Below are 27,989 nucleotides of genomic sequence, written 5' to 3'. Positions count from 1 at the left end.
AGGTACTTACTGAGGCTGGATGAGAGCTAGGATACTTCCCATCCATTGAGGACTCCTGCTTTTATTATAGGAGCAATTGAGAGTCACTGTACAGAGTGATACTTTTTCTAAATATTCTTAACCCTTTTTAAACCTTTTTCATTGTCATTTATCCTCCTTACTTCCTTTTCTTTCTTATTGATGAAGTTCATTTAATAACATCTCACATACATTGGTAGACTCATGTGTAGAGGGAGTTAGTTAATGTGACATCTCTGATGTCTTACAAGTCTCAATCCATGGCACAGGGTGCTCATGACATATTACAGAGAAGATGTATCAGAGAATGGACTAAATGAGAAAAACTCTGGTCTCTGGTTGATATGAATCTATATGGCTTTTCATCTTCACAAAAGAGTGTTTTTCTAAGATCTGAAAATGCCAGGGAGAAAGATGATGCCCCTGCTCCCTTCACTCGGAGCTGGTCTCTGGGCTTCTCTTCTGCCAGTTATTTCTTTGGAGCCTTTCTCCACACAAGGAAGGGCAGTAACTGACATCACGTGGAAGATGGTGCTGGGTTTCAGAATTATCCTTTTGGCAAAGGTGTGTTGAAGATGGTTTGGAGTAGGGGGAAGATAGATGGCTGAATGTGGGAAACCATAAGTTCTCTGAATATAATGTGACAACCATCAAGTCTCCTCCACTGGTACAATCACTCACTTTTCCTTATGGAAATGATCAGGCCGGCAAATTCAGTTCAATTAAATTCAACAAACATTTGTTCACCCCACTGTGTACAAGGAATAATGCAAGGCACTGGGGATAGATACAAGGACAAAATAAACGTAATCTTTGTCCACAAGGATTGTTAGGTAGTACAACAGATAGAGCTTTGGACCTAAAATCAAGAAGACTTTAGTTTAAATTTGACTCCAAAAAGTGAGATGCTGGCAGGTCACTTGACTTCTGCCTGCCTCAGTTTCTCCATCTACAAAATGGAGATTATAATAGAACCTATTTGCCAGGTTGTTGTAAAGACCAAGGAGTCATTTAGTCAGTCTATAAGCTTTTAAACACCTACTCTGTGCCAGGCTTTATCTATGCTAAGCACTGAAGATGTGAAGAAAAGCAAAAGGTAGTCCCTTCCCTTGAGGAGATCACAATTTCATGAGGGACACAATATACAAATAAATATATGCAAACAAGCGATATATGCAGAATAAACATAAAATGATTGAGAGGTGTTGGGAAAGACTTCTTGCAGATAGTGGGATTTTAGTTGGGATTTGAAAGAAGTCATCAAGAGGTGGAGATGAGCAGAGAGAGTATTCCACTATGGGGGACAGTCAGGAAAAATGCCCAAGTGATGGGAATGTTTTGTTCCTAGAACAGGATGGGATTGCTGGATGGAAGAATACACTCTGTGTGTATGTGTGTGTGTGTGTGTGTGTGTGTGTGTGTGTGTGTGTGGTGGGGAGAGTGTATGGTGTAAAAAGATTGGAAGAGGGGGTAGTTATGAAGAGTTTTGAGCTTCAAACAGAGGATTTTATATTTGATTCTAGAAGTGATAGGGAGCCATTGGAGTTTATTTAGTGTGTCTGTGGGGTGACATGGTTGGAACTACATTTTAGGAAAATCATTTGGGTGGCTGAGTCTCTGGAGGATGGAGTGAAAGAGGGAAAGATTTCAAGCAGGCAGACCCACCAGCAAGCTATTGTGACAGTCCAGATTATGAAGTGATGAGGGCTTGTACTAGAATGGTAGCAACGTCAGAGGAGAGAAGAGGGCATATTCGAGAGATGTTACAAACGTAAAATTAACAAGTATCAGTAACAGATTCTACATGAGAGATAGTGAAGAGTCAAGGATAACAGCTCAGTTAGAAGCCTGAGGGACTAGGAAGATGGTGGTACCCTTAATAGTTGAAAGATAACAAGACCACTTTTAAACATGTTGGGTTTTAGATATCTATTGGACATCCAGTCTGAGATAATCCAAAAGATTGGAGAAGTGAGTCTGGAGGTCAGTCAAGAGGTTAGGCCTGGAAAAATAGATTTGAGAATCACCAGCATCGAGGATGAAATGGATAAGTAAGATAAAACGGATAATATTTGTATTTTGCTAAACTTAAAGAGCTACATAAATGATGACCACTATTGTTACTACCACTAACATTTTCACAGTAAATGCCAACTATATAAATACTTATACAAAATAATTTAAAGAGAAAAAAATCACTAACACCTTGGAAAGTGGGAATTATAAGGCCATAGATGGATCATTGGATTCAGAGCGGGAAAGAGAATCTAATCCAAGCCCCTCGTTTAACAGATGTAAAAACTGAGGTGTAGAGAGCAGAGTGATCTGTCCAAATTCCCAAAGTTAACAAGTGATCAGGGAAAGCTTCATGTGAGAAGTGGTTCAAGAGCTATGCTCTGAAGGCAGCTGGGTTTCTAAGAGGTAGAGGTGAAAAGAGGATGTATTCCAGACATTCTGATTAAAAGTTCATTTCATTTTAAGTACAATCGTGGATTCCTGAAATAATAACCAATTGATTTTTTTTTCTTATGAGCTAATTAGCAAGAAATGGAAATCCTGAGAAGTCAAGGAAATCTCCAGAGTCCTGGCAAATCAGGTTGAAAAAAATAAATCAAAATTTCAAACCTCCTCCCTCGCTCTCTTGTCAAACATCAAACGAATGGAAATGAATCTAGGGGGTCAGCATTCATGAATCAAGTTTCCTCCTGATAGGTTTTTTTTATAGGCCTATAACAAAGCGGAGTCCTGAAAATTGTGGTAGGTAATGAGAATTTTGACAGACCCTTTAACTATGCGAAACTTGGAGGTGCCGCCATAATTCTGCTGCTTCAAATGAAAATTTCAAGTGTTTTCATTAGGTACAACAGCTGTTTCTATTACAAATAACAGATCTCAGAGGTAGTGATGTTGATACCAACATCTATAGCGTTTAAAATGAGCACATAGTATAGCTCGTACAATTACGGTTTAAATTTTTTTTCCCTTTTTGCACATGCAAATGAACTCTATTGTACCAAGAGGAAATTACTTACTTGCTCCTGGAATTGTCTGAAAGTGATACTAGAATTCTTGGTGGATTCACATTAACCAAATTAAAAGCCCTTGGGAGAAATTGGACTCCCTGCTCTTTTTAATCCATATATAAAGACTTCATAGGAAACTCTTTTTGGGAACCTACATTCATTACTAGGGTTCTTGGGAAGATGGGCTGCTTTCCAGTTAGGTTCTCAAGTCACCTGCTGGTGGGAGGTGGGGTGTGGTGGCCCTGTCAACACCCATGAGCCCTTGGCTTCTCTACCCTTTTTGCCACTGCCCTTCCCCTGACTTTCTGGGGTGTACAGTAGTTTGTGACTGGGAATGGGTTGTCCATCCCAGTTTCCCCCAAATGTGACATAAGGTGGTAGGTTAGAATTTTACTCTGCCACCAGCAGAAAATAGGAAACTCTAATCCTGAGGGCCTAATGGATAGCCTTGTCTAGGAAGGTATGGTCAGAGCTGACCTCACACACAGGTAGGGCGATTGTTGTTGGCATATGATTTCAGGATGACTCTGAAAGTACTTTCCCCAAGACTGATGGCTGAAATTCCCCCACTGGAATTTAATTGAAGTCATTTAGTTTAACATTTTTAATTTCTGGTAAAAAAAATACAATTGATTAAGGGAGAGTAATCTTGGAATACTGTAAAAGAATACAGACATCAGAGGAATTCCAGCACTACCACTTAGTGCTTGAGTAACCCTGGGCAAGGGGGTGTCATAGTGCATAGAGAACCAGGCTTGGAGTCAGGAAGACTCCTCTCGGTGAGTTCAAATCTGGCCTCAAACACTTACTAGTTGTGTGACCCGGACTAGTCACTTCACCCTGTTTGTCTCAGTTTCCTCTTCTATAAAATGAGCTGGAGAAGGAAATGGCAAACCACTCCAGCATCTTTGCCAAGTAAACCCTAAATGGGGTCACAAAGAGTAAGACATGACTTAAATGACTCAACAACCCTGGGGAAGTTCATTCCTTTCTCATTTTCCCTGCGAGTAAAATGAAAGGGTTTCACTAGGTGCACTGTGAGGTTCCTTCTAGCTTGAAATCTCTGCTCTTCTGGTCATAATTATTATCAGTCATTTCTATATGCATGAGTTTATAAGATCCATTTATGTGTAAATGAGTTTTTAAGATTATCATAGAATTTTAAGAGCTTAAAGGGCCTTAAAGACTGTGTGGTCCTACACCTTTATTTTAAAGATGAGAAAGTAGGGACCCAGAGGTGATAGTGGCAAGACAGAAAATAACCCCAAAGGAACTGAAAGCCTCTTCCTCTAACTCTAATTCAGTGTTAATCTCATTGTGTCATGATAGCTCTGAGAGCCCATTGTGATAGGATGAAGGGGGAGAGAAACTGAGGTCATGAGCCTCAGAAGTGGATAGGAAAGGGGTTACACCAGTGGGAAAAGAAAGGGATATAAGGAGGCTGGAAGTGTCTATGCCTATTACATTCATGCCTTCAGTCCTGAAAGAAAAGGGCCCATTTCACATCAATCAACAAGCATTTATTAAGCACCTACCAGGCATTATTGCAGTAGGAACCAGAGACACAGAGACAAAAGAGACCATCTTCCAGCCCTCAGGGAGCTTACAGTCTCCAACATGAGTCATAGTGCACACTGATGCTCAGTAACCCCAGGCCACTTTCCAGATTTCAAGCTGTGGCAGCAGGTAAGACTTGTCACACAGGGAAACTTGGGGTTGAATGAGAAATCTGAGCAGCAAAATCCCTTGTGTGAAATTCTGCTCATTAATTAGTATTTTTAGGAGGCCTGCTCTTTATTACATAACATCTATACTCTCATGTACAAGTTACTGGAATTCTTCTGCATTGTAGAGGACTTTCTCTGCTTATAAAAACTCTGATAGCCTCAAAGTGGGCTCATGATTTTTGCAGTGAAAGAAACTCTTTGTGTGGAAACTCCCTCCTTTGATGCAGATAGCAGCTCATCAAGACTTTCTAGACCAAGAACCTCCTCTTAAGCAGGGAGTATTATATGAATTCCAGTAGCATGCTATTAAATCCCCCAATCAAAAAATGGAAAAAGTACTTTATAGGCACTAACATAGCCTACACACTATCCAGCTAATGGAAAATCTAGGCACCAGTCTCTCAAGGGGCTAAGACACAGACACAGATCTGGGCAAATTGATAGGATAATGATACAAGGTATCAAAGGATCAATCAATCATCAAGAGCAAAAATGGACTCTACCCTCAAGGATTTTACATTCTAAAAAGAGACAACCCAGGTGTATAGTTAAATGCAAAATAGATAAAAGGTGTTGGTGGGGGGTGGGAGAACAGGGAGAAGTCTGCACGAACTCTCGGCTTCTCTCACCCGAAGTGGACAACATTTCCAAAGCCATATTCCTGAACCACCTTTCCTCCCTGTGGTTGAGGATGCCAGCAACTGCTCCTCCCTCTGACCTAAGAGATCTGCCAATCAAAGTCTATCTCCCATCGCTTCAACCATTCTCCCTCAATCCTCCTGGACACATAGGGCTAAACCTCTTAGACTCAATGGACTTCTAGACTGTCATCTTTTGATGTTTCCAGAGCCCTTAGTATTTCTTCTTTTCCTCAATCACTTTTCTTCTTTGTATTTATTTGTCGGTGGATATACTGCGTCTCAAAGGATGGTAAGATGCAAGAGTCCTTAGAGACCTTCTGGTGAGACTCTCTTTTCACAGATGAGAACACTGAAGCCCAGACAGATGATGTCAATAGTTAGTTGTTGAGCAAGGATTTGAACCCAGATCCCATTGTTTCAAGTTCAGTACTCTGGGTTGGGTACTTTTTTCCCACTGAATCTTTCTCTTAGAATGTGACCTGCTAAGGAGTAGAAACCATAATTTTTTTTAAAGCATTGGATGGTCAGTATCTAGAAATAATAGGTGTCTAATAAATATTTCCTGAGTTGAGCTCCTTGCTTACATATTCTGCTTTGCATTTATTTTCCATGTTTAAAACACATATACGTAACTATCCATTCATTCTGTCCACACCAATTCCTGTTTCCAGAGCATAATTCTACACTGTCTCTCCTATAATCATGGACAAATTTCTGAATAGTCACCTCTCTTCCCTTCATATTTCCTCTCTGAAGCTCTTGCCTTTTTTGGTAAATTTTCCATGGGCAGATGGACCATCATATGATACTTCTGAAGTCCAAAGGGGATGAATGACTTCCATTATTCCAAATCCAGTGGATTTAATGCCTTGTGGGATCTTTGGGGATCCAACCTAGCCAACCTGCCACTGAGTCTAAATGAGCTCAAATGTTAAGACAAGGGATAAGGTGACTGTCTATCTCTTGCCTCGTCATGCTTCAGGTGTTTCAGAATTATACGTACCAACAAAACCTTTTGAGGTTTTAGGATACCCCCCCTCCCCTTTGCAACATATAGCCCCTTGGTTTATTTAAAAGACACCTCAGTAATTTGCTAGAACTTTGAAAAACTTTTAAAATAATGAGACCTTGAATTCAATATACCTTTAGGTAAAGCCTACTATGTATAAGAGACTTACCAAGTACAGGGTCTAGCAAGATATGAAGTAAAGAGTCCCTGCCTTCAAGAAGTTTATGTTCTACTGAGGAGACACTGCATGTATGAAGGTAAGGAAATACAATAGATATGCAAAGTAGAGAAAGAGTAATTTTGGTGGATAAAGCATGGACAGAATCAGGAAAGACTTCTTTTAAGAGATGGTACTGGAGCTGAGCCATGATGGAAACTCTGGATCCCAAGAGGGAGAGCCCTCCACTTATTGAAAGATATAGCATCTGGACATGGAATATCCTGTGCTTGGAATATCCCACTTGGCTGAATCCTAAAGTCCATAAAAGGAATGATGTGAAATCAGTTTGGAAAGATGGGCTGAAGTCAGGTATAAAACAACACAATGTAATGTAGCATAATAAAATATGGCCATACCGTAGCAGCCTGTTTATAAATATACATGTATGTCTACATATTGATATCACACCATACCATGCCATACTATGTTATGATATAAACTTCTATAGAAAGCCCCTCTTAGTTGCCCCTGATGCTAGTACCCTCCTTCTGAGGTTACCTTCCATTTCCACTATATAGACATGTATATACATGTTTCTATTATACTATACTATGCCATGTTATGGAGACAGCTGATGGTTCAGTGGATAGAGTGCTGGTTCTGGAGTTAGAAAGACTTGAGTTCAAACCCAACCTCAGATAGTTACTAGCTCTGTGACTCTTGGGCAAGTCACTGAATCTCTGCCTTAATCTACTAGAGAAGGAAATGACAAACCATTATAGCATCTTTTCCAAGAAAACCCCTGGACAGTATTGGTGTGCCACAGTCCATGGAGTCATGAAGAATTGTACATGACTGAACAACAAAATACTATGTTATAGTAATGCATAGTATATCATATAAGTATATGCTATACTATGTTATGGAAACCATATGGTATTACTATCATATAGTGTAGTATGGTATAAATGTACACTCTATATAGTATAAATGAATACACTAAGAGAGCTGGCATCCATCAGGAAGACCTTGGGTTCAAGTTCTACCCCAGAAAACCATTCCTTACAGCTCTAAGTGACAAAGTAGGTGCTGACCTTCATTGGTCCTGTAAGGGAAGGTTCTCACCAAGGGTTCCTTACACCAGTGAAATCACAACTTTGGTCTTAAAAACCTTAAGATTATTTGTGGTGAAAATGTTGTATTACGATTTTCTTCCGAGGCTGTTTCATTAGCTGCATCCTCTGACTGAGGAGAAAAGGCAAACACATAAAGTGGGAGGTGGTTATAAGCCGAGCCCTGATCTCCATAGCCTTGTGGGAAGCACTTCCTCTGTAGGGTGGGGGTGGGGGTGGGAGTGGCAGTACAACACTACATTGTAAAGGACTGGCTGTGTCTTTGGGTCTGGAGGCAATTACAAAACAGCTAGATTGAAGTCCTGCCACAAGCTGAATTCTTTTTTTTTTTTTTGGTGGGGGGGGGGAGGTTCCTTGTAGCTTAGTCATTATCTTTGTGCAATAAAGAAAAGAATTAAGACACTATTAAAAGAAAGACTGAAGGAAAAAATAAATTAAAATGACTGGAATGGAAGGAGAAAATGAAACCGGACTATGCAGAAGTGTGTGATAATGAAGATCATAGGAAACCATACAGTAATGCTCTGTTGGATAAGAAAGGGACTTGAGGGAACTTACTCCAATCATACACCTCTACTTGATGCTGGGGGTGGGCAGAGAGCTGGATAGAGTAGCCAAAGAACTTTCTTTCCTTCTTGACAGATGGGATTGACCCTAAGTGAACACTGACTCAGAGCAACCCATTCTCTCCACTGCCCCAGCTGTAGAGCTTTATTTACCTTCTGAATTTTATTCCACACTCGTTCTTTATCATTCTTTCTTCCTTCAAGGGTATCCATTGCATCTGACATTAGCGATTGCAGCTGTGGAGGCAAGATAAAGATGATCAGGGTGGGATTCACACAGAAATAACTTCTCTAAATGCACAGATTAAAACCTAATTAAAAAATCATTTGTACGCCGATGATTTTATTACTTAGCCGTCAGACCGGCAAACGTAGCCACCTCATATCTCCGACTCAGCCGCTGCCGAGCACTAGTATTACGGGTATAAAATATTGAACACTGAGAAAATTCCCCTAGAATATCTGTCCTCAACATATAGGCTTTAATGCAAGAAGTGTGGATGTTTTGTAAAAACAGATTTGGGCTGTAAAGAACGACGGCTGTACTGAATTCTCTTGGGGAATGCTCTGCAGTACCTGGATGATTTTTACTATTTTCTCCCGAGGCTAATGTATCATAATTCTCGGCATCATGTAAAAGCTCACTAGAGGAAAACAGTAAAATTGAGATGTTTTTATTGCCTCTCAAAGGATGGAGCTCATTTAAGTTCTTTCTCTGGCTTTTTGTTTCAAAAGAACAAGATTCTCTCTCTCTCTCTCTCTCTCTCTCTCTCTCTCTCTCTCTCTCTCTCTCTCTCTCTCTCTCTCTCTCTCTCTCTCCCTCCTTTTAACAATGAGATGAGGAAGAAACTTCCTAATTTTCCAAGAACAAGGCTAATCAAATTCCAGGTTTAAACTATCACATGTGGCTGCAAAGCAATGCAGTAAAAAGGCATAATTTTGTACCCTCAGGCATAGATACAGGGCCAGCAAGGGCACTTCCCAATGATGCTGAAGCCTAGAAGCCTAGGCTGATCTTTAGGAGTTTTGGGTACCAGGGAGATCAGACAACCAACCAGCAGCCACTAGATGGTTAATATCTGTGTAGCACTGGGGAATGGATGGAAGCTCCCAGGAGGAGTTTCTTAACAATGCTTATTTGAAAAAAAAAAAACAAAACGTCTCTCATATGACCAGACACACTTGTAGCCTGAAAGGTTTGTTATTCAGAGTAAGCGAAAGCAGAATCCTCCCATGGGAAAATGTCAAGGTGATTGGAAACCCACAGCATGAATCCAGGGAACAATAAGGAGCATCAGCTACTGGTAAAGTTGAGGCAGTGTTCAGACTAATACACCCCAAGTCCAGGGGCTCCAAGGTCCCCAGCAACCTGTCTTGAGAGGTCACAGAGGACCCTGAAGATCCAGCCCCCTGAACCTCCAAGATCCAGGGGACCTGAAAACTATTCTCAAATCCCTTGGGATGTACATATTCCAGGAGTGCAGGAACCCAGATTACCCAAGTGGAGAACAAATCAGGCTATCCACTCCATCCAAGAGGAAAGCAAGGGGCAGAGCCTGACCCTGACACAAAGCCCCTATTCAGGAACCATGGCTGGATTGAGGACTGAACAGAAGATATCAACCATTATAAAGAATTACTAAAAATTCAGAGATACCCCTAAATCCAACTTCAAAGAAGAGAGTAACCTCACAATAACTTTAAGCAGAAAATAAAATTAAAATGGATTTTCCAGAGAGGCTATAACAATAATAACAAACATAACAAAAATAACAAACATTTTTATAGCACCTACCATGTGTCAGATACTGTGCTGAGGACTTTAATATCTCATTTGATCCTCATGACAACTCTGGGAGGTAGGTGCTATTATTACTTCCATTTTACAGATGGGGAAACTGAGGCAGACAGAGGTGAGGTGACTTTCCTGGGGTCTCACAACTAGTAAGTGTCTGAGGTTGGACTTCAACTAAAGTCTTCCTGACCACAGGTTGTACCATGCAGCTGCCCTTGCAAAAATGAATTGATACACCATAAAATGAAAGCTTGAAATCAAGACAAGTCAATGAGTATTTATTAAATGCCTTTTGTGTTCCAGGCAATGTTTTAAGAACTGGAGATACAAAGAAAAGCAAAAACATAGTCTCTGTCCTCAATGAGCTTGAAGTCCAGTGGTGGAGACAACTATGTGCAAATACAAGATAAATTGGACATAATCATTAGTGTTAAAGAGAGTAAGTAGCTTGGAACAGAAAATGACAAATCTTACCCAAATAACAGACTCCCTAGAATCCAGAATCACTAGAACAGAAATTAATGACTCCATGAGTCAATAAGAAACTTTAGAACAAAATCAAAATATTAAAAGAAATAGAGGAAAATATAAAATATTTGATATAAAAACAACTGATCTGTAAAAACAGGGTCAAGGAAAGAGAATTTTTAAAAATCGCAGGATTTTGTGAAAATCATGATTTAAAAAAAAGCCTGAGAACTATAGTTCAAGAATTCATAAATGAAAACTTCTCAGATCTATTCATTCTAGATGGCAAACTGAGAAGAAGAATGATCACTTTCTGAAGAACTATACAAGTAAAGTTTCAGGAATGTTGTAGACAAAATCCAGAGTTTCCTTGTCTAAGAAAATATACTGCCAGAGGCCAGAAAGAAAGTGTTCAGGTACAAAAGAATCACCATAAAGATCATACAATACTTGGCAGCTTCTATCATAAATGATAAGAGATCTTGGAAGATAGTATTCTAAAAAATAAAAGACATAAGTGTACAAACAGCAACTTGCCCTGTGCAAAATTATGATATTACAAAGGAAAAGTGATCCTTTAATGGCATAGAGGATTTTTAAACATTCTGGATGAAAAAAAAACAGAGCTAAGCCTTGAAATGCAACCAAAAGAGTCAAGAGAAACCTAGAAAGGTAAATTTATATGAGTAACTGGATGGAGTTATATGATGATGAAGTGCTAATAATCTAATGAGGGAGAAGAAATAAATGTCCCTGCAGTATTGATTCTGTTCTGATAACGTTAAGGTGGGAATGAAATAACATAGTACAAGATGTGTATTAATATAGAATGGAAGAAGGTACAACTCCTTTTCAAAATTTAGCTGTGCAAGTATACAAATATGGAAAAAGGAGTGGGGGACGATCATCAGGTGATTTTCACTTTTATCTGAAATGGACAAAAGTGGGTTGAACAAACTCATGCACGTACTTATATACAAAGAATTTGGTGTAGAAACACATAAAACTCAACAAGTGTGCTGATGGGGAGAGGGGATTAAGATGGAAAATAATATCACGGAAGGAATAGTCACAATGAGTGAACTTCACTTCTTGAGACTGGGGATGACAAGTAAAGAAAAAACCTGAAAATTAGAGGGGCTATTCATCAATCGAGGAAAGGCCAAACAAGCTGTTCTATGCCAAGCAGCTGAGTACTGTAGGGTGAGAATGTGGGATCTTAAAAGGATTCATCTGGCAGTGATGTCACCTTTGACATGAAATTGGTAGGGTCAATTCTATATCGGAGTTAAACTATGCTAAATTTTGAGCCCAATCCCTCCCAGAGACTGGGCATATTATTGGTGGGATTATGTCCCAAAGTTTTAAGGGTAAATATTGGTACTTCTTACAATCTTTGAAGCAAACATCCATTTGTAAAATTCAGTTAGTGTTAAATCATTAAATTATACTGTGATGCTAGTAAGTCATCCCCCAATAAATTGTAGAGGACTGTCAGTGGGGACTTGAGCATATGGCAGTAGAGAAAAATTCTCCCTACCAAACTTTCAGGGTACCTGGGAACCCTGATGGGAACATGTAGCCTGCCTAGTCCTAAGAGAGTGGGGCCAGAACTCTCATGCTATTTAAATATTTAGGGTTGTCCAAAGGAAAGTCACTTCCATACAAGACATCTCTTACTCCTGAACATGAATGCAGCAAAAGTTTTTGTGAACTTAAAAATGCAAAAAAAAATCAAACAATTTCATATATAAAATAGAACACATATAATATTGTGTATGGAAATATGTGTGGAACAGCTTGCTTTTAAAACTAATTTCATTATACTATATATTCATATACATATAAATTATATATACCCATGAATATGTCATAGCAATTTATCAATATGATAGTTTAAAAATGAAAATGGTGTTCACTTTAAATACTGTATGATAAACATATATATTTAAAGTAAATACCCTAGCTTACTTTAAAAATGTATATAAAGCATGTTTATTTCAAAGTCCTGTTTGTTAGTACTTCCTCCCTTGAGTGTGCATTTCAAAATTTCTACTCATTGCTTATCTTTTCTCTTCTTTCATCTCTCTACTTAGCCCACCTTTCTGCCATGCCACAACAGTTTGGAACCTCTGAAGTAAAATTTACCCCAAATATGGGCATTTTGGTATAACAGATATAGAGATGGCCTTGAACCCAGGAAGGACTGGAATCTGATCCCACCTAGATGTGTGATCAAGGTATTTAATTTCTCAGGGCTCAAGGCAACTCTTTGAAACTATAAATTGCAGAGAAAGTGCTGACATGAATTGTTAAAGGGAAATTTCTGGCCCTGGAGTTCTTTACACCAATGATATTACAGGTCCGGTCCTTCATCTATAAAATGGAAGTTAGATTTGATAACGTCTAATGTTCTCTTCAGCTCTAGACCTATAATCTGATTTTCTCTATTCCTTCGGTGGGTCAGGCAAAAACTATAGTACTCTGTAGCCTGGAACATGTTGCCCCCATTCCCACCCCCTGCCTTGGGAGGCATCATTACAGAATGGAAAAAGTACTTTGAAGTCAAGAGACTCGAGTTTAAGTCCTGTATCTTTTACTTACTAGTCCCTTTGTGACCTTAGTCTGGACCTTAGTTCTGTCATCTGTAAAATTAAGGGTTTAGCTTGGTGGATTCTAAGGTCCCTCTTAGCTCTAAATGTATGAGCTCATTAACCTCTATGGGTCTCAGTTTCCTCATATGAAAAATTAAAGGGTTGAACTAAATGACTTCTAAGGTCACTTCAGTTTTCAAATCCATGATCCTGTTTACCTCGACTAGGCACTTGGGGGTACAAAAACAAAAAATAATGAAATGATCCTTGTCCTCAAAGAGCTCATATTCTATTGGATATCTAGGATGAATGGTTGATCTGTCCTAGGACTATATACGATCAATTTTTTCTCCCTGGTGAACCATCCCTCCCCTTGGCAAATATTAAAAGAAATTCTTACCAACTCAGCGTCCTGCTGACTGATGTCTTGGAGATAGGGGATGGTGGCCAGGTCAGCCATTGCTTGGTTAATCACTTGGGACTGCTCCTTGACTCTCTGCAGTCTGCTCAGGAGGCTAGCGTACTGCAACTTCTCAATCACGCCAGAGCATGCCCGGAAACTCCCCTAGCCTCTCGGCAAAAGTAGAGGTTTTAGAACAGAAGTCAAGTACATAGACCTTCCCCTTAGGAAGTGAGCTTGGGTTGATCATACAGGATTTACAACCTACGCAATACGCTAACCCCAGAGGAAAGCACTTCACCTCTTTAAAAACTTCCTTCATGTCTGTTCTGATCCGGAGAAAGGAGAAACCTCCAAGAACAGATGGAGAATAGACTACTATATCTTGTTTTTTATGCAAATACTGAAATTAATCTGCAATCTCATCAATGCAAGTATATCCTCCAGTAATGCATATCACGTCTCTGTTGGAACTTCTCATCCCACAGGAAGGTCTGTGTCCACTGGGTTTTTGTGAATTTCATTTTATGTGCCCATACTGACACTATTATTATAACGGCTTCATGGTGCAGTGGGATAGATACTGAATTTGGTGCGGGAAGATGGGGGTCAAATCCAGGGTCTGTCACCTTGGGCAAGCCGCTTAAGTTAGCTAGTCAGTCAACAAGCATTTATGAAGCACCTACTAAGTACCAGACATTGTGCTGAGTACTGGGGATATGAAGAAAGGCAAAAGATAGTCTTTGCTCTCAAGAATCTCACAGTCTTAAAGGACAGACAAAATGACAAAAGTTAGGATATAGACAAGATATATACAAGGTAAATTGATGATGATCTTGGAGAGAAGACACTAAGATTGAGAAAGACTGGGAAAGGCTTCCTATTGAAAGTGGGACTTAAAGGAAGCTAGGGAATTCAGGAGGTGGAGGTGAGGAAGAAGACATTTCCAGATATGGGGGATAGATGGGGTAAATGCCCAGTCAGGAGGTAGAGTGTCCTGAGCAAGGAACATGAAGGATCCAATGTCACTGGATGGCAGTGCATGTCCAGAGGACAGGTATAAGATAGGAAAATTGGGGAGATAGGAAGGATGCACTTTATGGGGAGGGGGGCTTTAAAAGCCAAATAGGGGATTGATTTTATATTGGACTCTAGAAGCAATAGGGAGCCACTGGAGGTGATTGACTACAAGGGTGACACGGTCAGACCTGCACTAATTTTTTTCTTTTTTTTTTTACGTTTTCAACATTCATTTCTGTAAGATTTTGAGTTCCAGTTTTTTCTCCCTCCCTCCTCTCCCCTCCTCAAAGACAGCAAGCATTAGGTTATACATGTACAATCAGGTTGAACGCATTTCCACATTACTCAGGTTGTGAAAGAAGAATCAGAACAAAAGAGAAAAACCACAACAAACGCAAAACAAAACAAAAAAAGTGAAAATAATATACTTCAATCTGCATTGACTCCATAGTTCTTTCTCTGGATGTTGTCAGCATTTTCCATTGTGAATCTTTTGGAATTATTTTGGATCATTGTATTGCTAAGAGCTAAGTCTCTCTTAGTTTATCATCATACAACGTTGCTGTTACTGTATACAATGTTCTCCTCATTCTGCTCACTTCACTCAGTATTAGTTCATGTAAGTCTTTTCAGGTTTTTCCGAAATCCACCTGCTCATAATTTCTTACGATGTACAACAGTACATCAGTATTCCATTATATTCATATACCACAACTTGTTTAGTCATTCCTCAATTGATAGCATCCCCTCAAGAAAACGAATCAAGACAGAGAAGGGATCGAAGTGTAGCTAGTGCAAGGAGGATAGCCTAGGAAGACTTGAGGAGTTGAAAGATTAGAGGTTGTGGGAATGGCAAAGATCAGGTTGTGGGGCTGCAAGGCAGAGGGAGAGGGAAAATGACAACAGATTGCAATCAGATAAAGGAATTTCAGAGTACATGAACATGGAAGTAGCACAGTTTTGGGTAAAGACAAGGTCAAAGGTATGACCATGTCTGTGTAACTGGCGTAGGGTGGAGAGGATCATGGGAAATAGTTAAGTTGAGGAATTGTGAATTTAAGGGATGGAGGACTAAATAGTAAATCAACAAGCATGCATCAAGTGCTCGGAGTAAGTTCACATTGGTTAGTTATGGAAGGATCCTTGAAGAGAGTAATTTCAGGGATTTTAACTGAAGGCAGGGCTGGCTATATCAGTGAGTCAACAAGTAGTCCCCCCTTCCACCCCCTCCGCCCCCGCCATGCTTAATTTGTACCAGGCACTGTGCTACACACTGAGCACACACAGAAAAGCAAGACCATAATACCTGACCTCCCCCTGCTAAGGGGGAAGACACAGGCAGATCACTATGCCCATACAAGATAGATACAGTGTAAAAGGGCAGGGACTCTCAGAAGGGAAGGTATTAGTGAGTGGGGGTTAGATAGGAACCAGAAAGTTTCCTGGTATAAAATATGAAAGAATTGGGGTTGGTCCTGACAAAGTATTTTGGAGTTACTCTGTTTCCCAGAGTTAAGGCCCAGCAAGCAGGCTGTGTCCTGAGCTTGGCATAACAATGAATTCTCTCACCTATGGCAAAGTATACTGTTTTGACCAAGCACTAAGTGTTCATTGCGCTCTATTTTCCAGGGACCTGAGAGCCATCCATCACGAGCTTGACTTGCTCATAATCCCTGTTCCTTGTAACAGCTAAGTGAACCCAACCAGGTGCTGTATCCTACTGTGAGACAATCAACATGGAGACTGTTCCCACAGGACCCAGGAATACCTGCATTTTCCATGCATGAAGCTGCCACAGGAAATTGCTACTCAAGACCCAAGAATTATTATGTCATTATCCAGCCCACTCATGTATATAAGCATTGCTTGTACCCTAACATATTAAGCCTGGTTTCTCAGGAGGAGGACTTTCTTGCTTGCAGGTCATTTTCCTCACTCTGAAATAAATTATACCACTCCTTTGTGTGCTGACACACCTGTCTCCAGCCTGTTCTGTTTGGCTCCAGCCATTCCCACATTAGAGATCAGTCTAATCTGGACTGCACTCAAAATTCTATTGACAAAAACTGCTGGGAAAACTGAAAAATAGTATGCCAGAAACTAGGCATAGACCATCATCTCACACCCTATCCTGAGATGATGTCAAAATGAGTGCATGATTTCAGTAGAAGGGACATACTATAAGCAAATTAGAAAAGCAAGGAATAATTTACCTGTCACATCTATGGAGAAGGGAAGAATTTATGACCAAACAAAAGATAGAGTATATTATGAAATGGGAAATGGATAATTTTGATTACATCAAATTAGAAAATTTTTGCACAAAAAAACCAATGAAACCAAGATTAGAAGGAAAGCAGAGAGCTGGGAAACGATTTTTATAGCTAGTGTTTCTGATGAAGGCCTGTATAGAGAATTGAGTCTAATTTGTAAGAATACAAGTCATTCCTCAACTGATAAATGGTCAAAGCATATGAAAAGGTAGTTTTCAAAGGAAGAAATTAAACCTATCTATAATCACATGAAAAATGTTCTAAATCACTATTGATTAGAAAAATGCAGAATAAAACATCTTAGAGGTACCACCTCATACCTATTAGATTGGTTAGTATGACAGAAAAAGAATATGATCAATGTTGGAGAAGATGTGGTAAAACTGGAACACTAATACATTGTTGGTAGAGTTGTGAACTGATCCACCCATTCTGGAGAACAATTTGGAACTATGCCCAAAGGGCTGTAAAACTGTGTATACCTTTTGCTCCAGCAATACCACTACTATACATACTGTATATCAAAGATATCATAAAGAAGGAAAAACAACCCACATGTACAAAATTATTCAGAGCAGTGCTTTTTGTGGTGGCAAAGAACTGGAAACCAAAGGGATGATAATCAGTTGGGGAAGGGCTAACCAAGTTGTGGTACATGTATGTAATGGAGTACTATTGTGCTATAAGAAATGATGAGCAGGTGGATTTCAGAAAAACCTGAAACAACTTACATGAACTAATGCTGAGTGAAGTGAGCAGAACCGGGAAAACATTGTACATAGCAACAGCAACATTGTACAATGACTAACTTTGATAGACTTAGCTTTTCTCAGCTATACAACGATCCAAGACGATTCCAAAAGACTTGCAATGCTAACCACATCCAGAGAAAGAACTAAAGAGTCTGAATGCAGATAGAAGTAGACTATTTTCACTTTTGTTTTATTTTTATTTCTCTTGGATTTCCCCTTTTGTTCTGATTCCTTTTTCATAACACAACTAATGCAGAAATGTTTAACATTTATACATGTATATCATTACACATGTATGCATATATATTATACATGTATATCATCACACATGTATGCATGTGTATTACACATGTGTTTTCTATATCAGAGTGCTTGCTGTCTTGGGGAGGGGGAAGGAAGAGAGGGAGGGAGGAAAATACGAAAGTCAAAATTTTGCAAAATCAATGTTGAAAACTCTTTACATGTAATTGGAAAAAATAATTACTATTAAGGAAAACAAGAGCAACACCAAAAACCAAACAAAATTCTATCGACAATCCAGGTAATCCTTAAGTTCCCTTTCAGCTCTAAATCTTTGGGTTTTAGGACCATTTCAGAAATGATCGTCTTGTTCTTTAACTTTGGACTGTAACTATTTGCACGTTATTGTGTTTCTCCAGTCTGTCAAATCATTCCAACCCAGTCTCTGTCAAGTAATAAAATAAAAACTTCACAGTCATCACACATATTTAGAATGGAAAAGAGGCATCTTATAGCTGGACTTATGAACCCCAAACGGTGGTGTAGGATGAAATTTTAGTATGTCAGACTCTCAATGTGGAGCGTGCTTGTGCTTGATCTGCTGAACTCTTGTTTATTCTAATTCAAGAAAAGAAATCTTCCTCTTTTAAGAAAATCTCCAATAGTGCTTTTAATATTTCATAGGAGAGGCAGAAACATTTTCCCCAGTGATGAATGTACATCATAAGATGCTTGAGTTTATGTTCTGGCTCAAAGCAAAAGAACTCTTGTAAACAACAGCCGTCAGAGTTTATTCTAGAGACTGAAGACTCTGGAGGACAAAGTTCAAGTGCATTATTTCTTTTCTTTGAGATCACATAGAAATCTTTAAAAAAGGTTTATGGAAGAACACTTGGACTTAATTGCTTTCTGTGATGAGAAAGCAGTTATACATATATATATATTATATATATAGTATAGGATCATAATTACCTATATATGTAGACAAAAGACAGAAGGATGTAGATACATAGGTTGGCAGATGAATGGACAGATAGATAAATAGATAGATAGATAGATAGATAGATAGATAGATAGATAGATAGACAGATACTGGTAGCATTTAGGAATTTGCTTCGTACTTTCAAAGACTTCTTCTTCCTTGACATAATTGTCCAGTCTTTTAAACACCAATATTACCCTTTCTTAAGGAACATATTTTTATGATATCTTTTGTTTTTAAATCACCTACATTTGTTCCTATAGAAACGGACACATATGTATATCGATATATGCACTTACGTAGAATTTTAAAGTTTGGAAAATATTTTACAAATATCTCATTTTATTCTCACAAGCATCTCAGGAAGCAGATGCTAATATCATCATCTCTGTTTTACAGATGAAGAAACCAAGACACAGAACTAGTAAGAGACTTGTCTTGGGTTACACAGCTAATAGATGGCAGAGGCAGAATTTAAACTTGTCTTCATGACTCTAGGCAAATACAATGCACTATACACTAAACCACCTAAGTTTATATAAATCTATTATCTCCAGAATTTCATGAACACCATGAGAGGGTGAGGAAATGTCTGAAATTTAAGGAACAGACAGATTATAAATGATTAGTAAGCCACACACATGATAGTTATACTAAGAAGAATCTTGACTAGTTTAACTAATGCTACCCTGTCCATGAAAAATAGGAAGCCACCTAAATCACTTCTTTCCAGCTCATCATTTATTTGTATTCTGGGAATTTGTCAACTCAGAGGGACTGAGAGCTGCAAATAAGAGCATGATGCTTCCTTCTGTGAGCCATTGAAGCAACCTGCCTGTCTATTCAGGTAAAGAATGAAGTTCCCCATGGTATTTTGATCCACGGTGGTGATGAAGTTCAAGAAGAAACATTTCATTGAAGAAAGATGGCTTCCTTTGTATTACTTATAAAACAAAGTATGTCACGAGATCTGTGGGAAGAAGGAATCATTTCCAAAGGATGGGGAAAAGTCCAGGCTCTTCTAGAGCAAAGTCTCTCTGTGTAACTTCCCCAAGCACCATAAAAATACAAATATCAAGGGAGTAGCAGCAGTTTTTTGTTAGCTTAGTTTCTGTAACATGCAAAGAAAGTGCCACCAAGGTACTATTGAGAGAGAACAGCTCCCTACTCTATTCTCCTAAATGAAATGATGTGTCAAGGGGATAAATACATTACATGATATATTTAAAGAAATAATGAAGAGTGAAGGAATTAGCCTAAACATTTAATGGTTGTAAGGATGAGTCTACAGTGGAGTAAACCTCCCAATGTGATGCCCTTGAACTTCAGCTGACATCAAAGTGCTGGCTGCCAAGCAGCTGGAGGAAAAGCGATAAAGGAGCCAAGGTTGGAGCTGACACATCATTCAGGTAAGACTCAAGATGAAGTCATTTGCACGTTCAATGTAGGCTCAGGCACAGAATCAGGGAGGTTTAATAGAGGTTACAATGAAATGGTTGGTGAATAAGCGGTACTGGATGATGTGCTGCGGAAGCACCATATAATAAAAGTGTTGGGAATATATTTGTTGCAGATATAACATCTCGACACATTAATTGTCCAAAATATAAAATAAATACAGATTGCCGCTTCTTTGAGATGTGCCCATGTAAACTGTTTTCACGCTCCACTTGGAAAAAATAAAAAGTAAAATTAACAAGGTATTAAAAAAAAAAAAAGCCATGGTTAGTTAGGTCATTTTGGGGCACAACAGCTTGTGAAAGAAGCTTCATGCATGACAAATTTTTTTTTTTTGCCTTCAAGTTTTTGTTTTAACTCTTCCACATTTAGCCCAATAAATACAGTACTTGGGGTTTGAAATGGGCTATAATTAATTCAAGTAATGAATGGAAAAAAAGCGTATCATCAGGCTACAGAGGGGATGATAAGGATCAATAATGAGGACAGGAAGTGACTGCTGATGGACTGGTGATAGATACCCAGCAAGTAGTAACAGAAACGTTTTCAAGGGAAAACATAATGGCCGCTGGACTTGGTTTCCTTCACAAACACCTACTACCTCAGTTGTAGGGCAGAAGGGACCCAGTTTCCTTCAAGACTGTGTCAACCTAACACAATGTTGGGAAAAATCATGCCAAAATGAAATGGTTTTAAGAAGGTCTCTGGGGCCATTTTGTGTGTTTTTTGTCTTGCTCAATTACCTGACTGCTCTGGGTCATTTGGGCCACAGAAATATCTACCAGGTTTTATGGGGATTGTGGTTTGTACTCTGTGGAGGAAATGCCCACACTAGCACAGATCCTTAAAGCATGGAACTCCATTTAGAATGAGTGGCATAGTGCTATAGGAGGATTAACGATGGCATACTGGGAATCAGGTCATTGGCTTGATCCATACCTGGATGGAACCTCAGAGGTTATCTAGTCCAACACTCTCATTTTATTGAGGTCATACAAGTAATGACAGAGGATATGAACCCAGGTCCACTGATTCCACAGTCAGAGCTCTCTTCACAGTACCACTGTACCAATAGCACTAAGGACTATTGTACCCTCTGCCCAAAACACCTTTTGTCCTATCTCTCACCCAACATCCATCACCTCCTTCAAGAAAAACCCTCCAATTTACCTTCTTTAGGAAGCTTTCCATAATTAATCAACTCAAATTCACTAATTCCTTGGGACTTTTGTGTTTGACATGTGCCACATCATTTTGCAGTTTTTGCTCCACGCTTTATAATGGTTCCATATTTCTTACCTCAGTGCCAGTGAAACTACAAGGTTTCAGGAGAGCAGAAATCACAATCTTTATTTCTTTTATAAATTTCCCTCCATTCTCCTTCCGCTCCAAACACTCTCAGCCTGAGTACAGTACTCTGAACATTAGGGCACCCAACAGAAGGCAATTTCCTTGAGGATAGGGCTGTTCTAATTTTGTCTTTGGATTTCCAATAAAATGCCCACACACAGAAGGCACTTAACTAATGCTGTTTAATAATAACAATAGTTGTCCTTCATATAGCACCTTATTAAGGTCTGTAAAGTGCTTTACAACTATTATTCTCATCTGATCCTCACAACTACAGAAGTTAGATGTTATTATTTTCTTCATTTTACAGATGAGGAAAATATGTATGTTGAGGTTAAGAGACTTGCCCAAGGTTGAATAACTAGTAAGTATCTGAGAGACGGGATTTGAACTCCTCTCTCTATCTCCAATTCCAGCACTCTCTTCATGACTCCACCTAGAGGTCTCATAAATAAATGCTTGCTGAATGAAAGATAATATCATTTAATTTAAAGTTGAGTCTTTATCATGGACATGGTGGATGTACTTGGAGTTGTAACTAATTCTGTTTAATTAGGAAAAATATCTTTTTACCTTTTCCTGACCTGCCTATATTAAAGGAAAAAAATCCTTTTTAACAGATCTGAATAGTTGAGTAAAACAAATTCTCTTATTGGCCATGTTCAAAAAATCTATTCTGAGTACATCACCTGTCTGTTGGTCTACACTGTATAGGACTATACTTGAGGCTTGCCATGACTTTCCAGAGCTTACACTGGCTTTGTGTAGCCTTCAGGTACCCAGTCACCTATCCTCCGATGAGGTGCCAGAAGGCAACTTTAGTGGAGGAAACAGCTCGGGGCAGATCTTGGATCCTGTAAGACTTAGTATATGGTTTTTTGAGAACTGTTGTGCCACCCTCCCTTTTCCCACCCTGCAAGAAGAAAAAACAATCCTCTTGCAGTAAACACAGTAAGGAGCCTCTCCAAGCCTAGCTGGGCTTATCCTTGGTCCTTAGACATGCAGCCAGTTCCTGGGTCTGTTCCTTCCAGATTTTTAGATTCTTCTAATCCTTTACTACCCTATAATAGTATTTGAATGGTCACCTTTATGCCATTATGGAATTAGACTCCAAGACAGGCAGGGTGTGGTTGACCTGTTTTGGAAAACTTTTTGGAGCCAAAGTCATTTGCTGGCTTTTGATGGAACATAGTGTTCAACTTGTATTTTATATTCCTCTGTTGGAAATCACATTGCAATAATGTCTATTCCCATATAATTGATAGATGAAGGACCAAGAAATGAGTGGGTTTATTGGAGAGAAGAAAATTGAAAGCAGGAGCAGTCAATTTAAAATATTTCCTGTTAGATGATGGCTTTATGTAGCCCAAACTTGACTTTCTTTCAAATAAGGAAAAGCTGGAGATATATCGCAGACTTAATATTTATAATGACAGGTTTCCAGCCAGTTGATTAGATCTTCAGGGTGACTATAGTATGGATTAGGAGGGTCATGTCATTTAGATAGCTGTATGTTTATCTCCATTTGCATAACTTAATATCAAAATAATAATGCCCATAAAATATGAATGACTGGCGTCAGTTCTTGCATTAACCAGAGCACTGGCTCTGCCTGTGTCTGGTCCCGTGACTGATGCTCAAATTTTAATTAGTTCTATTTCAACACTCTTTAGGCATTCCCACCAAACAATATCACCAAAATGAGAAGTTTTATAAGTTCTGGATAGCTCTCTCTGTAAAAAAAAGTTTATGAACCTGCATGCAGAATACTGTATTCTTGAGGTTTAGCAACACTGGCAGTAAATGCAAACATCTAAAGGCAATTTATAACCTTCTTGCAAGAAAAAAACATTTAAATAATAAGTCAAATACTTGGCTTCAGTATGGCAGAATGTCTAAGAGTCTCCATAAATAGGCTGCTGAGGGCTTTGGTCATTCATTTAGTCAATTGGCTCTCTGACTGTACGGGCTGGTTAGTTCGTAGGTTGCATCCTATTGTTAACGAGGCTCAGGTCATGAATTCAATCCTTATGTTGGTCAGTTGGCTAGATCTATTCCCTGGCAATAAACTGAGCTCATAATTTTAAAAGGTTATGATATTGGTCAAAAGGAGAGTTTACATGTCTCAGCGTAAGCCAATCTGAGCAAATCAATCTCCATCCCTGGAAAAGACATCAAGGTATCTTACTTTAGAGGGAGGGAATTATGGCATAGTTTTTGTTTTTCAAGGAGAGCATGTTATAGAGAGAAAGAGAGAGAGGCTTAAGAAGTGTTTTAAACATACATTTCTCAAGCCAATCCCTAGCTAACCACATCTTTTGAGATCACAAGTTTTTGTGATACCAAAAAAGAAATATGCACAGCATTCCAAAAATAAAATGGAGAGCAGTGAGATGATACTATGGGCAAAAAAAGTTCCATTCTTCTCACGGACAAGAGAATGTGTAGAAGGAATGATATTCTTAATTAGGTCATTGTGAACGGCCAATTCGGTCATAGTTAATGGAACCATGTTGAAACCATTCCTTGTCACTTAGAAATGAAACAAGGCTGCAAGGCAAGTTAAATTTTATTCAGTCCTCTTTTATGACACAGAGCACATGTGAAAGTTCACATGGAAGAGCATATATAGTTCTCTCCATAATGATATGTTTTTAAAAGTCTATGATCCTGGACTAAGATGTCTAAGAGAGGAAAGAATGACAAAAGACTGAAAAAAAATATGGACAATATTTTTACTCAAATAGGTATTTTAGTAGACCTTGATAACTACCAACCTCTATGTCTACTTTTTCTTTTTTATAATTTCATTCAATTCAACAAACATTTATTAAGCACTGGTTATGTATAAGACATTGTGCCAGGCTTTGAAAACAAGACAAAAATGGTCACAGTCCCTGTCCAAAAGGAGCCCGTGTTCCTTTTTCATATTTATTCCTGTGTTGAAAATCACAAGAATGACCTAACCTAATGTGATGTGGTACATGCTTGTTACTTCCTCCTACCAGAGAGGCTGATGCTGGTGGGATCTCATGAACCGGGGCATTCTGAGTTGTAGTGGACTAAGCTGACTGGATTCAGCATTAATTAACATGGTGAGCAGTCTACAAACAGGGAGCCACCAGATTTCTTAAGGAGAAGTGAATTTCCTCATCTAGAAAATGAAACAGTCAAAGATCTCATGAAGATCAGAGTGGAACTGAGTCCATGAAAAGCTTTACACTGTCAACCTCGATGAGATAGGTATACTCAGACTTCAGGAAAAAAAAAGAATTATCTAAGCACACAATAAGGATATTATTGGTGAAAATAAGAGAAAGGGAGAGAGTGACTTTTGCTAATAGTATTCCACAGTCATATAAATGACCGAAAGGTACAAAAGCCTTCAGTGGCCACTATTTCTTGACTGAAAAAAAATTTGATTCAATAGGACAAAACACTGTCTTATTGGGTCTCCTCCAACAAAGATGTTTATATATATATATATTTATATACATAAATATATATATGCACACATATATACATACACACACACACACACACACACATATATATATATACAGAGAGAGAGAGAGAGAGAGAGAGAGAGAGAGAGAGAGAGAGAGAGAGAGAGAGAGAGAGAGAGAGGTAGCACAGAATTCCTGGATGAATGTAAGCACAGAGGCAACTCTGTCTAATGATCTTCTGATTATTCATGTCAAGCAAAGTTTAAAAGAGAGACAATGTTCACCAGAGGCATTTGCCATGGTCATAAAATATGCCCTACTTAAGGTTCAAGTGGAAGAGGGATTCCTTACGGGAATAGTTGCGACTCTTCAGATGTTCATGGTCATCCATGGTATCATGGAATTGCATCAAATCCCAGTACATTATTGGATGTCCTCAAAGACATAGCTAATAATCTATAAAGGAAAAAACTAAATAGATAAATAATGCTCCCTGCTCGAATTGTAACATAAAGATGGATGGCCAGCCCAATGAATTGGTATATTAGTAGATATTTCCTTGATAGGTACTGAAGAGGGACAGTGAGTTGGGCTGAAACTTGAATGGAAGGATGAGAGGATGCTCAACTGCACTGGATTAATTATGTAATGGGTTCAAGCTATGCCGTGGTGAAAACTCCCATTTTGAAAGCAGAAATGTTCTCCTGGTGAGTCTGTGTGGTTATGAATCCTGAAATGTGCCAAAGAATCAGTTACATGGGATCCAGAGAGACTAATATTAATAATAACAAGAATTTCAATAGCACTTTAAGGTATACAAAACACTTTATTATATGTTAACTCATGGTGAGCACAAGTAGGAGTCAACACATTCCTAATAATGACCTCAACACAAGGAGGGGAGGAGCAAGAAATATCAGTAAGGAAATGGATGACTGGGAAAGGAAGCAGGCTAGTTTAGGTGAAGAGAAGAGGGGATAACAGATGGAATGACTGACCACAAACTGCTCTGGGACCTAGGATATCTAGAAAGACCTTGGGAGGAAGGTCTTCATTCAGTACAATGGGTAGAGATGTCATGGCCAAGGATCCTATAGGATGAGAAAGTTCTAAGTAGGGGTTATAAGCTGTACTGGTGGTAGAATGTTAAAGAGTCACATATCTGCTTAAAGGTCCTGGGTTCGAGTCTCAACTTTGACTCTTACTAGATGACCTTGGGTAAGTGATCTCCTTGGATCTCAGTTTCCTCATTTGTAAAATGAGTGGGTTAGACTACATGGTCTTTGTAGCATCTTCTGCCTCTGAATTTATGATCCTATGGAGTTTTCCAGAAACTGCTTCCCACACAGGCAAAATTACAGGAGATAATGGAATTATACATTGGGTCAGCAAAGCATGACTGAGAATCAATCTGTTGAGGTATTAAAGTGTAACTAAAGACCCTGTAAATTGTATTATATCTATGCTTTTTATGTGACTGCATGATGATGCAAAGCATCATTTTAAGAAGTCAGAGTTTCTGCTGGCAGCTGATGGCGCAGTGGATCAAGTACTGGTTCTATGACTGGAAAGACTTGAGCTCAAATCTGGCCTCATATAGTTGTGTGACCCTGGGTAAGTCACTTAACCTCTGTTTGCCTCATTTTCCTCAACTGTAAAATGTGTTAAATGCTGGAGACACAAAGATGGAATGGTTCTTACCCCAAAGAATTTCCCATTCTATGGAATGGGGTACAATATGCCCTTATTTAGCTATATACATGATTTATACAAAATTAACTTTTTTTTCAGGGTGTGGGAAGGATATAGGATCAGAAAAGAGAGTGGCGTTGGAGTTGAACCTTTAGTGAAACAAGAAAATCTAGAAGGCAGAAGCGAGGATTAAGTTCATTTCACAAATAAGGGATCATCTGTGCAAGGACGTGGAGATAGGAGATTGAGTGTTGTTTATAAGGTAGAGTAAGAAGGACCATTTGGCTGCACCTAAGAGAGACTTTATATGTAAGTAGGGGGTGACTGAGAAAAGGAGCTGAGAGACTTGGAGAACTCATGAGACTGGATGAGGGAACAGTACTGCCACAGAACCAGATAAACTGGGTAAGAGGACTATTTTTTAAAGCACCCTATTCTTAAGTTGTTTAACTTAAAATGCAAAGTCCAGAGGATTTAGGACTTTTTCAAAAGCCCAGAGATGTTATTCAGAAGAGTAGATGTTAAATCTGTTTCAGAAGATGAGCAGATGTTAAATTTTTTGGGTGACTCTCAAAGTCCCATTTTGGCTTCAGTGTGACACAGTCTTCTCAGAACTATATTGCTAAAGTCCATTAGCCAAGAAGTTGGCAGCTGGAGTTGGTGACAAACAGGGTGCCCAACATCTGAGGGGCCACAGGTCTTCTCCAAGTTTGGAGATGTTTGGGACCAGAAGCCTGGCGACTGGGTGATGAAATTTTTTTTGGTCAAGGAAACTCATGAAGACAACTCTGAAAGACAGAAGAGGAGCAAGGTGACAGTTCCCTAAGAAGGCAAGAACATCAAATCTGTGACTGAATACAACAGCCCAAGAAAAGAAATCCTGAGTCATTCAACATTCAAACTCTCAAAAGTGGGGACATCGGTAGTTTGTAGGGTGCATTAATAAGACATTTCTTTGATATTCTTTCAGTGCAACAATTTGAAAACTGCAAAATAGTCTAGGCTATTTTCATAGATCACATATTTATTACTGGAAGGGATTTTATAAATTATCAGGCTAGACCTCATCCTTTTACAGAGAAGTGATGTGATTTTCTGAAGGTCACACAGTCAATGATGTGGCATTCAAACCCAAGTCTTCCTTACTCTATCCACTGCAGCATACTGTCTCTAAAACACAAAACAACAAAAAGCAAACCAACCACTAAAGAAAACCAGCATCTATTTCCCTTGATCACAGAG

At 39.0% G+C, this 27,989-nt stretch overlaps 1 protein-coding gene across 4 annotated transcripts in view; it reads right to left on the bottom strand.

The window, feature by feature from the left end:
- The window catches only part of SPATA16 (spermatogenesis associated 16), a 319,130-nt gene that overhangs the window by 27,000 nt on the left and 264,141 nt on the right, over positions 1-27,989 (bottom strand). For 2 of the 4 annotated variants that reach the window (XM_072618454.1, XM_072618455.1), the window contains exons 9-10: positions 13,535-13,699; positions 8,431-8,514 (exon numbers count right to left, since the gene is read on the bottom strand). In XM_072618454.1, the coding sequence (XP_072474555.1) occupies positions 8,431-8,514; positions 13,535-13,699 (249 nt within the window). Of the gene's footprint in view, positions 1-8,430; positions 8,515-13,534; positions 13,705-27,759; positions 27,918-27,989 lie in introns of those variants that run through there. The other 2 variants (XR_011969102.1, XM_072618456.1) reach the window with 2 other exon arrangements.

The sequence above is a fragment of the Notamacropus eugenii genome, chromosome 6, assembly GCF_028372415.1.
Source record: "Notamacropus eugenii isolate mMacEug1 chromosome 6, mMacEug1.pri_v2, whole genome shotgun sequence".
In the NCBI taxonomy this organism is placed as follows: Eukaryota; Metazoa; Chordata; class Mammalia; order Diprotodontia; family Macropodidae; genus Notamacropus; species Notamacropus eugenii.
The sequence above is the reverse complement of the archived record's forward strand: the minus strand, read 5'-3'. Positions and strand labels throughout refer to the sequence as shown.